At 35.5% G+C, this 13,658-nt stretch overlaps 1 protein-coding gene across 1 annotated transcript in view; it reads left to right on the forward strand.

Annotated features, from left to right (window-relative positions):
* Nucleotides 1–2,655: 2,655 nt before the first annotated feature.
* LOC131078129 (truncated transcription factor CAULIFLOWER D) overlaps nt 2,656–13,658 on the forward strand; it is a 134,127-nt gene continuing 123,124 nt past the window's right edge. The window contains exon 1 of the mRNA XM_058015804.2: nt 2,656–3,618. Coding sequence (XP_057871787.2) covers nt 3,437–3,618 — 182 coding nt within the window. The 5' untranslated portion in view covers nt 2,656–3,436. The remainder of the gene's footprint in view (nt 3,619–13,658) is intronic.

The following is a 13,658-nucleotide window of genomic DNA, read 5'->3' on the forward strand; positions in this document are numbered from 1 at the left end:
GTCCAATTTTCTAGAAAACCCTCTTGGGTGACATTGTTGAAGATGCAGTTGATATGAGGTGCAGGGACCTCAATAACCCACTTTAGATATTTTGCTTGCAGTCTATCTATATCTCGTGCCTTTCACCCTACAAACCTTTTTGTGCCTTGTTTGATATCTTCAATGGTGAAAAGTTCAGTAGTGACATTGATTATCGAAACTTCCTATTTATCTTGGTCACATTCATATAGCATCTTTGCATATTCAAACCACTGACCTCCTGTGATATTGTTCTCTATTTGATTTCTCTTTTGTTGTAGCTCTTTCCAGAATCTTTTGGGGTTTTGCTTTCCAAGGGTAATCAATATTTCGTTCTCATTTTTACTTTCCTTGTCCATGCCCCCCTCTCGCAAATTTCTTTTTCCTAACTTGCATTCCGCATCAAACCAAAGATTTTTCGGGAAATTGTTCTTTGATGGTCTTCTAGATCTAGTTCTTTTACACATAAGTAGAGCTTTGTGAATTGAGGGGACCAACATATCCTTGCCTACAAGATGATCACGATTATTTTCTAATTCCTTAATAACCCATTTGAGGGCAACCTTGAATATTTTCTAATTCTCTTGAGTCGTGATTATTCTCCCTTGTGAGGGTGCTTTCTTTTGTTTAGGATGTGTTTGTTCTTCCTGCTACATGTTTATGTAAATGACCAACTTTAGATATATTGGGTTATGATTTGAGTTTATCCCTAGTGGATATTCTCCTGTCTTCAATTCTATTAACCTTGAAGTGTGATCTTGTGACCAAATAACATAGTCAACAACACTTTGATCATTGTATGTTCCACAAGTAATGTTTCTAGATTCTGGTCATGTGTTTATACCATTACATATGACCATGTTGTGCAAACTGCATAAACTCAACAATTCTGCCCCAAAATGAGTATCATTGCCCTTACTGTCCTGTGAAGTTCTTTCCTAGTTTTGAGCACTCTCCTCTTCTAACCATAGAGGGTCACCTTTTTCTTTGCAACTCCTTTCCAAATTAAGGGCTTGGTTGTTTGTTGTCCTAGCATTAAAGTCACCTATTATTAAGACTTCCCCCATGGTATTAAATACAAAAATATCTTTTTTTAGTGAGGAATACAGGTCTTCTCAATTTAGGTTCCTTTTCTTATATGATTTTGAGCCTTTTGGAGCAAAATAGCATGCTGTCAACCTTATAGTTACTTGATTTTCTGTTATTTTCAATCATATATATTGCTTGTTTGGGTCTTCTTTTTCTTGTCCTTTGCCACTATCAGTTCATTCATTCCACACTGAAGCTTTTGTGTATCCCTCAAACTCTAGAACTTTATATCCTTCATGCTCATGTGTCTCTGTAAGAACTATAATATCTTTATATGTTTCTATGGGCCCTAAACTAGGTTCTCTTTTGCATGGGAAACCTCTACAATTCTAGCTTACCATTGTTAAGTATTCCCGGGGGGCCTCAAATTCCTATTTTTTATGTCAATTTGTCGCTGATTCGAGCCTTTCCATTTTGTAACCAAGCTTATTTTCCGATGTCTCTTGCTACCTTTACTTTTTCCCACTCTATTCACCTTTCTTCTTGTTGAATTATTGGGCCGCAACTAAACTGGCTCCAAAACCACACAGTACAGATCAATAACCTTCATGTTATTAATTTTTGCAAAAATTATAGATTGTTGATTGTGATCAACATAATTAGGTACGGATTTGATTTTTCAATTTAAAAAAAAAAAATCAATAACACGAGTTTTGGAGCTAGTTTAGCCACATCCTCATTATTGTTAGGTCCTCATCTAGATATATTTGTGTACCTTTGAGGAACCTTTTGTTTCTTAGTATCATTTTTTTTTAATCTCCTATAATCTTTAATGTAACCCTTACATGTCTGCCCCAAGGTAACATTCCAGTCATAGGCCTCTCAACTTGTTTACCCCTTTAAAGTTTTATATTGTTTCAACATTGTTGGTTGTGCAATCCGTTGATCTATAATATTTTTGACACCCGATTCTTCAGTATCGTTGTTTGAAACACCCGAATCTTAAGCAGGGGTCCCATGAGGGGAGCTTAAGCTCTATTTTTAAGGAAGAGGTGGTCCCATGAATAAATTTTTTTGTGCTGGAGGATTATTTGAAATCTTTTTCAAAAAAATAGAAGCCCCTACTTTTTAGGCATGCAAATTTGAGTGGGTGAAAAAGGGGTGGGGCTAGAAATTGCCCCACCAGTTTAGGATGTTATCTCACCAGTTTAGGATGTTATCTGGCACTTGTCAAATATCTAAGTTTAATTTCTATTAAAAAATAGTTTTGTAGGGAAATAAATTATTTTTATTTGTTTTTATTATGCACATACAAAGATATCATATTCATTAGACCACCAGCTTCCTTAAATTTTAGAATTTAAATTTTTAAGCTGAACTACACTACAAAATTCATAAGACTGCCAGCTTTAAAATTTTCCTAAAAAATCCCAGGACTCCAACTCTGTTTTTAAGGAATCCCCCTCCATAGAACCCTCACATCAGAACTCTTGTTACTTTGTGTGTTCTCCTTTATTAGAACCACCGGTTAATTGGCTACCGTAAAAAGACTCTTTTGTTTTAAGAGTATACTAAAAACCCCCAAGGTAACATTCCCATCATAGGCCTCGCAGCTTGTTTATCCCCTTTGAAGTTTTAAATTGTTTCAACATTGCTGGTTGTGACATCTGCCGATCTACAATGTTTTTGCCACCTGATTCTTCAGTAACTTTGTTTGAAACACCCGAATCCGCTAGGCCTCCGTTACTCTGACTATTCTGCTTCATTAGAACCTACCCTTGATTGGCTACCGTAAAAAGACTCTTTTGTTTTAAGATTATGATTTGCTTTGACTGAAAGATTGCAATGTTTTCTTGTGCATACAAAAGGAAAACAAAAAGATGCGAGACAGGCGGGGCCAACTGTTTCCGCTTGCGACTACAAAATCCTCGAAAGCCCATGAAAATCTTCAGTGACCAGCACATCAAAGGCCTAAACTGGCACCGAAAAGGTTGAGGTAGGTGTCCAGGGAGAGGGGGAAGGGAGGGTAGGTGTGCAGAAAGTAGGTGTTGGAAAGTAGGTGTGCAAGCCACCGCTGAAACCCTTGAAATGGGCATTGAATGAAAGCAGTCGGTGTGACATTGAGCGAAGGCATTTTTATTAAGTTTGTTGGTGACTAAGCACGAGATTGACACGCCAAACAACAGTTACTGTGAAGAGGACATATGGCTTGCTATTTAATTAGGTTTTGAGGAGTAAGGAAATCCACATGTGTATATATAATATAATACAAGATTGGAGCATCCATTCGTATATGCATATGCCCATTATATGATCATTTGAGTGGTGGGAAGCTGCTGTTCGGCTGAGGGGTATTTGCAATCTGCAACTGCCGCATCTACAAAACAGAATGGTGAGGGGCAAGGTGCATATGGAAAAAGTACAGGACCCTGTAAATCGTCGGGTTACGTTCTGCAAACGCAAGACATGCCTGTTGAAGAAGGGTAAGGAGCTTTCTACTCTTTGCGACGCGGAAATTGGCCTCATCATTTTCTCGCCAACGGGGAAACTTTACGAGTTTGCTAGCCCCAGGTAAGGAATCTTCATTTTCCCTGTGCATTGCAGTCTCCAAGCAGTGAAAAATTACTTAAATAGTTTATTTCCAAAGTTAGTGAATTTTGAAATATAAAATTTAGCTTTTGCACATGCCGAAATCTAGAAGAAAATTGTGTAATAGATTTCTGGATTAGATTGTATGTAGAGATAAAAAGAAATCACTTATTATGTGCGGCGAGTTCTGCAGCATTAGAGGAGCAGGAGTTCCTGTAATTTTTTTTTTCGAAGGAAATCGGTCTTTTTTGACAACCTATACTTCACTAATCTCTGTGCAGCGTGGAGGGCACGCTATTCATCAAGTGCAAGTGGCGCTTAGATCCCGTGATTGCCGTACCCCAGTTTGTACCCTCATTCACAAGACTTGCTATACCACCTCTCGCATTCATACTTAAAACATTCATTGTCATCATTGCACCAATGGAGAGAGGGGGTCTATGGGGTAGCGTTGTACAAAACCTGCACCGACTCATATGTGCTCATAATGAGCAGATTTTAAAAGAAGTTTCGAAGGAAGGCTAAGTTTCTAGGACAAATCTAGGCATTTGGATAGAAAAGAATGAGTGAGTGAGTGAGTGAAGTGAGTTTTAATGACGTCTATGAGGTCATTGGTTTATGAGATCGGAGTTTCATTTTGACGATTTTCAAGTTCCTTTCAATTTTGATGTTTCTATTGTGGATCTCCATCAAGAAACTCGTGTTTTTGTGAAGCCTTGCCTCTTCAAATAATTCATTTAGACTGCTCACCTTAAAATTGCTTTCATATAGTGTATGAATGTCTTCATATGCTGAACAATCAAACATGAAGTGCCGTTAGTTTTCCACCACCCCTTTATTACAGAAAAGCAAGTTTTTCCATCCCACTCTTCTCTTCTTTAGGGACTGCCCATCTACCATCTAAGATGATGAGAAACGGTTCCCAGTTGCAGAACTAGAAGTCTAACCTTTCTCTTAATTGTTATCCTTAGGTAGTCGTTTTCATCATGTTCCATTAAGGAGTTGAACTCTTTAATATAGTGTGCTTTTTTTCAACCAACTTGTTTTGTCCACATGTTAATTCTAAATTTTTCAAGCAGATACTTTTTTATCTCTTCATTATTATTGGGGCAATCTTGCAACAAGATGTCCCACTTGCTCAACCACTTGCTATTCTACCTCATCCAAGTCCTCTTCCTTAGTTTTAATTCCTCCTCAACAACAATTTTGAGCCAGCGTTGCTTGTCCATATGTTTAACTTTTTTTAAATAGCTTAGCAAACGTATTATTGTTGAGGCCTTCGTTAGGACCATTCTTGCTTCTGTCAAGAGAATCTCATTAGGGATCATTGATTTAACTTTGAGGCTATTAATGATAGTATGCTTTTGGATTCTTTCTAATTGTCTCTATTTGTGATTTGATAAGCTACTCCCCCAAATCTCACAACCATAAAAAACAAGTAATGTAATCAACTAACCAAAGAAGGAAACCTAAGTTTTTTGGACGATGTCTATTTTTGAAAAGTAAGAAAGCTAAGTTAATCAGACAACATCTATTTAAGTTTATCGGACGACATCTATTTTTTAATATTTATATAATCAACAAATTACATAAAAGAAAGCAGTAACTGGTTGTCCTGAAAAAAATAACCGAACCACTACAAACAGTTCAAGACAAGCAAAACGCTGTGGGCAGCAACATGGCTTCCAGTATTCCACACGAGCCCAACAAACTAATACAACATAACAAAATTACAACTTGAACTCTATATAGAAACACTTCCTAACAAACCCATAATTTGGTGTAGTTGTAAATCTGACTCACAAACACAGACAAATCCTCCATAATCTAAATAGAAACAAACATATAATTTGGTATATTTGTAAATCTGGTTGTAAACTCAATCTCTTTATCTCCTAATATTGATAAACTAATATTAGAACTTGTATACACCTTTTTCATGCATGACGCTTTCCTTAACAATCTTATGTGAAAAATATCTATCACTCCTACACATCTAGTGTCCTATGTCACTACTTCCTATAGCTTGAAGATACATTGGTTCTTCTTGATCCTACTTGACATGATTATGTTGAAATTTGTTTATTTGTGTTACTCTTACTTTCTGTACCACATGTGATATAAGCAAGATTCATTCATTGTCCAACTATACAATGGCCATCATCTTGGTGATTCCTTGTACCTAAAACTCTAGATATATCTTAAATTATTTTTTAATTGTTAACAAAACTTTGCCTCTACTTCTCTAGCATAGGCAACATTCATTAGATGTAGAAAACCATTTGTAATTTGTCATGCAGATTCACCTTATTCTTTTAATGTACACTGAGAGGGGAGGGGAGGAGTGGGGTGGAGGTGGGGGTAGGGGTTGAATCAGTGTTTTGTAATTCACAAATTTATTAAATTAATTCTTAAACCATCGGATGAATAAGAATGAAAGTAAAGTGCAGAAATGTAAACCAATAAACCACAAAACCATAACACCAGAAATTTTACATGGAAACTCGGAAAGGGAAAAACGACGGTGGGATTTTAACTCACAATATTATTATACTTTGATTAGGAGTGTGATAATATTACAAAAAGAGGAATGCACTTGCATTCAGGCACACAACCTAGAGCTCACTGCTCAAATACAAAAGATGGCTACAACTTGGAGGACTCACAGTATTATAAATAATTACAATAGTGTCTGAATTGAAGAATAACATCTATTAATGCCAAATAGTAGTTCCGGTTAAGCACAATTTCTCTTCTGCAACTGTTCTGTCTCTCTGCTCTGCTCTGCTGCTCTGTCATATACTGGAGCACTAAAACCTTCAATTACATTCACCAAACTTCGCACATTCACTCATATAGTCTTCTCACACTCATACTATATCATAAAATGCTCAAATGAATTGGTCTTATATATCAGCATCAACAAAACACGTTAATTCTCATGTCGACTTCCAAAAACCGCATAACATGCAACATGAAACGTGTAACCAACAAGTCAGCTCAGTCCATCCACAAATCCATATGCGGGCCTAAATAAGATGAAAATAAGCATTACACATGTCGGCCCAATCTCCTTGAACTCGAAACCAATCACCGAAATCATCCCTAGGATTCAGGATCACACATTACATCAAAATAGCTCCATTCTTCCTGAATTACCAATTACCCCACCTTCAATCTCGTTCATGAATCAACACCGGAAACTAGGATTACAAAATAACTTGCCTCGAACGTCGAATCATCTTCCTCTACTACCGCAACCAAAGTTGTGCAACCAAAATCAAGATCTACATACTGTACTCATACTATGTCGGATACTGTATTCCATCTTTCAGACTTATGCCTAATGAATAATGCAACTTCCGGTAAATCAAATCTGCATATACCAGATATGATTTCTGAACTGAGTTGCCATCAATGACAACTCCTAAGCATTTCTTATGCATCAATCTTCCCCGGAACAATGTCTCATGCCAACAAAACTCCAGACATATCTTAAATTATTTTTTAATTATTAACTAAACTTTGACTCTACTTCTCTAGCATAGGCAACACCCATTAGATGTAGAAAACCATTTGTGATTTGTCATAAAGATTCACCTTATTCCTATTAATTAAGAGATGAAAAATATAACAATATAATCCCACTAAGTAAAGGAAAGTAAGATTTGGACACAATATACCAAACTAATGTATGCACATCCAAATAAAAAATTAAAATGATCTACTCATACAAAATCGTTTCTCAAGCATTATATTTCATCCTTAAGTGAGAAGTTAACCAGAGATAGATGATAACCTATGTAATCTAATTTATAGATGATTGAGAATTCTACTTATAAATTAATTAAATTATTCCCTTTCCTCTAATATTGAATGATAAATTGGGTACAATATTTTGACTATTTAAAAAACCCTAATATGCATAAACATTATTATTCAAGAGGGGAAACTTAAAAAAATTACACTAGTTGATCAATAAGTTCTCTAATTGTGTTAACTAAATCAATGATTCAATTGCTTCTAAAACAACTTCTCCATGTGTCTCAAGTAGACATTTATTCTTGAAGCCCTAATAGAATATGTCAAAAAAAATTACTAGGGTGTTCTTTATTTTTATTTTTAGGATGCCTATCAAGTTTCCGTAAAGGGGGGAAAATGGTGGAAATGTAGTAGAGAAGGGGCCTGATATAACTTTGTCGGAAATATATGCAAAACCAAATGTTGTAGGGCTAATAAACTTTTCGTAGCCCACCAAAATCTCACCGCTTTACAAAAACTTTGGAATGTTACTGAACATTCTATACTTAAAAATTCATCATTTTTTTACAACTTCGAACATAGGACACATACATAAGGGATGAAGGAGAACAACACGTAGACAAATATGAGAAAGGGGACAAAATTGAAGATCCCTTAGATTGATTATCTATGATGGATAATATAAGACCTAAATACACAAAAAAAAATAGGGACTCATTTTTTTTCTGGTAAGGTTTACATTGAGTATCAACAATATTAACTAATTAATAGCACAATCGTGATGAAAAGAGATTAAAAAGAACATGGCAAGGTGTTGGTTGATATAAACACTTTTAAATGCTACCTAGGAAAGCTAAACAATATGGTTAGATTGCTTTAAGTATGAAAGTTAATTTGTCTAAAAAAATAAATAAAAATTAAATGGAAAAAGGTCATACATGAAATGGAAAAAAGTAGATCATAAGAAATAACTTATTTCATAGAATTATGAAAGTAGCTTTCTCTTTGGAAGAGTATGAGATTATAGATTATATAACTCTATATTAGCTTTACTAACACCTATTAGATGAAGCAAATATTTGGATCATTTTTTCACTTTAAAAATTGCTTCAAATTTTTACGAGGGCTTCACTTAGTGAGCTTGGGTTATAGCACGTGCGTTCATGGAATACTAGCTTGAGTTATAACACGTGCGTTCATGGAATACTAGCTTGGGTTATAGCACGTGCATTCATGGAATACTAAAGAATCCTCTTATTTTCAAAAAATATTGCCCTAAACTCCTTTTTTGTCATCCCCTCCCAATATATAGACCGAATTAAAAGCCCCCCTATTTTCACCTAATATTGTATTTTTTCATAACCGGAATTAAAAACCCCCCTATTTTCACCGATAGGCAATATATTGCACCCTCATTTTTGGGATATTAAACCCCCCAATATGAATGCACGTGATATAATATTGCCTAACCAGTGAAGTCCCCGTGCAAATTTCACTCTACAATTATGATAGTTCTCTAATATCAGCATCTTTGTTTGTGGTTTCTTACAAGATGATCAATTAAATTTATTTTTTTTTCAATAAAAGTGGATTATTCCACTAAACTTTTTTATTAATATTTTTTATTTTTTAAACAGGATTCAAAGAGCATACCAGAGGAAAGAACCCTGGGAAGAAAACCTCCTGTCACAACCCATAAAACAAACCTATAGTATCTAACGGATCAATTATACACCTCGCCCAAAACCACATACAAAATGCGGTCACAACACATATAATATCAGTTTTGCATAGAGCCCATATGACAATTTGCCAAAAAAAACCCATCGGATAATTTTCAAATGTAGACTCCATAGCTGCTATCAATGGAAGAAGACAAAATTTTCCAAAGCCCTGTGCCAAATCCCATGAGCCAAAAACCTTCCTGCCAAAAAAGAAAGTATCAACAAACCTTTGGAAAAACACTATTATATCAAATACCATGACCTCGAACTCTTCTCTAGACAACGCACATGAATACTTGAAATGAAAGGGGAAAGCGTGAATAATTATCATCATAAAATTTTACATCGACATTACTCAAGAAAATCATATGACTATTGCTGCAAACCTTCCCATACCCTAGAAGGAATTTCCTTAAAACCCACCTCTCGCTGATTAGCATTGCTATCAATGGCTAAATTTGCCAAATAATCTGCAATCTTATTAACTTCTCTGTAACAATGGGATACCAAGAAAGATTCAAACAATTCTAATTTTTGTAAAATGGGATCAAGTATATACTGCAAATTCCAACAATTTGATTTCTTTTTCATAACACATTGAATAATCACCATAGAATCACCTTCAATTATTAAGTCCTTAATTCCCAAAGAGATTGCCATATCCAATCCAAAAGACAAAGCATGAAATTCCGCATAATTGTTAGTTTTAAAACCAATAGCATGAGACTTAACTCGAATAAAATTTGCATTGTGATCATAAATTACCATGCCTACCCCAGCCGGTCCAGGGTTACCACGAAAGGCCCCATCAAATTCAGTTTAAAGTGCCCTTGCGGAGGAGGTTTCCATCTAGCAGAGCATCTCTTACCTATTGCATCATTCTTTTTTAAAATTGAACCATGAGAGGGTAAAACTGACAGCAGCTTCCAAACTCTAGTAACTCTACTATCCCAATGCGAAAAAGAAGTAAGATTTTCCAAATTCTTATAAATAAATGACAAAGCAATCTCAGAGATTGAAGACTCAATTTTTAATAGAACCTCAGACATAGGAGACTTTGTTTTTTTAAATATCCTGTTGTTTCTCTCTAGCCAAACATTCCAAATCACAATAGACGGAGATATGATCCAAAGGCATGCATAAAAAGATGAGGCAAACATAAAGGGCCAATATCTAAAATGGGAAATGAGATCCTTACTAATAACAAAGGATATATTTAACTTCTCAAACAACCACTGCCAACATTCATAAGCATAATCATAATGTAGGAACAAGTGTGAAGAAGATTCCAAATTTTTGTTACAAAGGACACAAGGGAAAACAACAGTAATACCAAGTCTATCTAGTCTCATACCTGTAAGGACTCTATCCTGAACTGCCAACCAAGCAAAGGCTCCAGCTTTGGGAAGACAAGCCAAATGCCAAAACAACTTATAAGGCCAAGAAGATAAATCTTTAGCAACCATAAGAGAGTTGTAACCATCTTTAACAGTGTACTTACCAGAAATATTCTTTGTCCAAATAAGTTCATCCTCAGAATCAGAAAGAAATACAATTCTATCCCCCAAAATTTTTTCAAAATCTAATTTCATGCTTTGATCAACATCTAAGAAATCAATCGACTTCCATCTAGCTAGCTTAAGGGGTCCACTAGTCACAATTTCAAAATAATCTGCTACAAAAACACCCCAAAGGGAGGAAAGAACAATGATTAGAGGAGACCAATCCCTAATATTCACCAAAGGTGTGTGTCCATTCCATACTTCATCCCATAATCTGACATTTCTAGCATTATGAACAATCCATGAGAGATGAGGCAAAATAACTGATCTACATTTACAAAGGAAATTCCAAATAGCAGAATCCAAAGGCAAATTTGAGACTTTAAAAATGTACTCTCTCGGTCCATTATTTAAATATTTGGCAAACATAATCTGTGCCCATAAGGAGCTAGGCTTGTCATATAATTTCCAAACCAACTTAGCACCTAAGGCTAAATTCTGATTCTCTAGACTCCGAATTCTTGTTCCCCCAAGTTTCTTAGGCAAACATACCTTATCCCATGCAACTAAAGGGAGTTTCTTCTTGCCATCTTTATTATTGTTCCAAAGAAAATCTCTAAGAGTATCCTGTAAACTAACAATGACTACTTTTGGAGACTTCAAAACAGACATGAGATATATGGGAACAACATTCAAAACAGACTTGATGAGAACAATTTTACCCGCCAAAGTTAACCATCTATGATTCCATGAGAGAATTCTTTTAGAAATGACCGAAATAATCTTATCCCAAAAACCAATCTTATCCTGTTTAACAAAGAAAGGAATCCCAAGGTAAGTACATGGAAGATTTCCAGTCTCAAATCCCCAAAAGGATTGCAACCTATGTTGAACCAGTTGTGATGTATTAAGGAAAAAAATCTTTGATTTATCACCATTCACTTTCTGACCAGAAAATGATGCATAATTTTGTATTATTCCTTTAATCACTTTTGCCTCAACTAACGAAGCATGTCCAAATAATAGAGTATCATCTGCAAAGAGACAATGAGAAATACTTTGGGGAATATTCTGAATCCTTATACCTTTCCAAATCCCCCCCACTTTAGCAGCCCTAATAGCCCAACTAAAGGTTTCAGCTAGGAGAATAAACAAAAATGGAGAAAGGGCATCTCCCTATCTCAAACCCCTAGAGGAATGGAAAAAACCACAAGGAGAACCATTAATTAAAACCGAGAATCTTGCAGAAGAAATACATGCACGAATCCATTTGACCCAGGTCTTGGAAAAACCTAACTTCTCAAGAACAACACATAAAGCCCCCCACTCTACTCTATCATAAGCCTTCATCATGTCTAGTTTAAGTATCATGGCCAGGGTTCTTTGGGTGGAAATAGAATGTAGCACCTCGTGCTACAATTGCACCCTCTGTCGTCTCCCTTCCAGGAACAAAACCACCTTGCTCCAATGATCCTAGTTAGAATTTTTGCCAACCTAAGCGAAATTGCCTTCGTAAATATCTTATACAAAGTGTTACATAAAGCAATGGGGCCGAAGTCAGCAAAAGTCTTAGTATCCTCTTTTTTAGGAATAATTGCAATCATTGTAGTATTAATTTCTTTTAAAATGGACCTATTTCTCTTAGATTTCTCAAGAGCCAATAAAACATCATTTTCCACAAAATCCCAACATTTCTGAAAAATAAAAGGAGTAAAACCATCTGGTCTCGGGGCTTTATCCGGATTCATGGTAAAGACAACACTCTTAACTTCTTTTAAGGAAAAGGGAGACATCAACATCTTATTGTTTTCCAAAGATACTAAAGGAGGAATATTAGATATAATATCATTGCTGAGATTTCCATTTTCCGAAGATAATAATGACTTAATAAACCTAACTGCCTTTGAAGTAATGTCCTCTGGCTCTATCAATAAATTCCCATTCTGACACTGAATACAAGATATCTATTCTTACATCTTTTAATCTTAGTTGAAGAATGAAAAAATTTTGTGTTCCTGTCACCATCTGAAAGCCATAACTCTCTAGATTTTTGTCTCCAATAGATTTCCTCTCTAGCTAACACCTCCTCAAGCTCTAATTTTAGTGACTTCAATTCATCAAAAACTTGTGGCACCATACCATGTTGAAGCACATGAGTATTAAAACACTCAATCATATCTTGAATCCTTTGTTTCTCCTGAAAAATGTTTTTAAAATGCGAGATATTCCATTCCCTAATATTCAATTTCAAATAACTTAACTTCTTAGCAATCTGAAACATACGGGACCCATAACAAAAAGGAGCAGAATTCCACCATTTCATAAGCAGGGGTAAAAAGGAAGAATCCCTAAACCACATGGGCTCAAATTTAAATGGAGACTTAAAAGAAGCCCTATCCTCAATAACTGAAAGAGAAATTGGAAAATGATCAGAACCTGAGATTGGTAGAATAGAGGAAAAGAATTCAAGATCTGAATCAATCCAATTCTCAGATAACAAAAACCGATCTAATCTCTCAGCAATCTGAGAAAAATCCCTTCTCATGTTTGTCCATGTGAAAACCCCATTCTGAGACTTACAATAAAAAAGGCTCATATCAGAAATGAAATCCCCAAAGTCATCCATAATCCTTTTATTAGGGAAAACACCTCCTTTTTTCTCATCTAAATCAGTGATAGCATTAAAATCACCCCCTAAGATAATAAAGGAACCATGTTTTAAGGGAGAAGAAATCCTCTTTAATTCACCCCATAACTTACTCTTCCCTTGAATTCTTGACGGAGCATAAATGTTAAAAAGCCAGAATTTAACCTTCGAAATCTTGCTTATAACTAAAGCCAACATCTAATTTGTAGCAGATGCCACTAACTGTACCTCAATATTATAATTATTCCAAAGCAGTGCCAAACCTCCCGAAGCACCACAAGCCGGAGAAGAAAGAAAATTCCACCTTTTCCAAGATGAAAAAACCAAATCAGCAGACTCCTTTGACAACTTTGTTTCTTGCAACATAAAAATATCACACTTTGGGAC

Source organism: Cryptomeria japonica, chromosome 5, assembly GCF_030272615.1.
Source record: "Cryptomeria japonica chromosome 5, Sugi_1.0, whole genome shotgun sequence".
NCBI classification, from domain to species: Eukaryota; Viridiplantae; Streptophyta; class Pinopsida; order Cupressales; family Cupressaceae; genus Cryptomeria; species Cryptomeria japonica.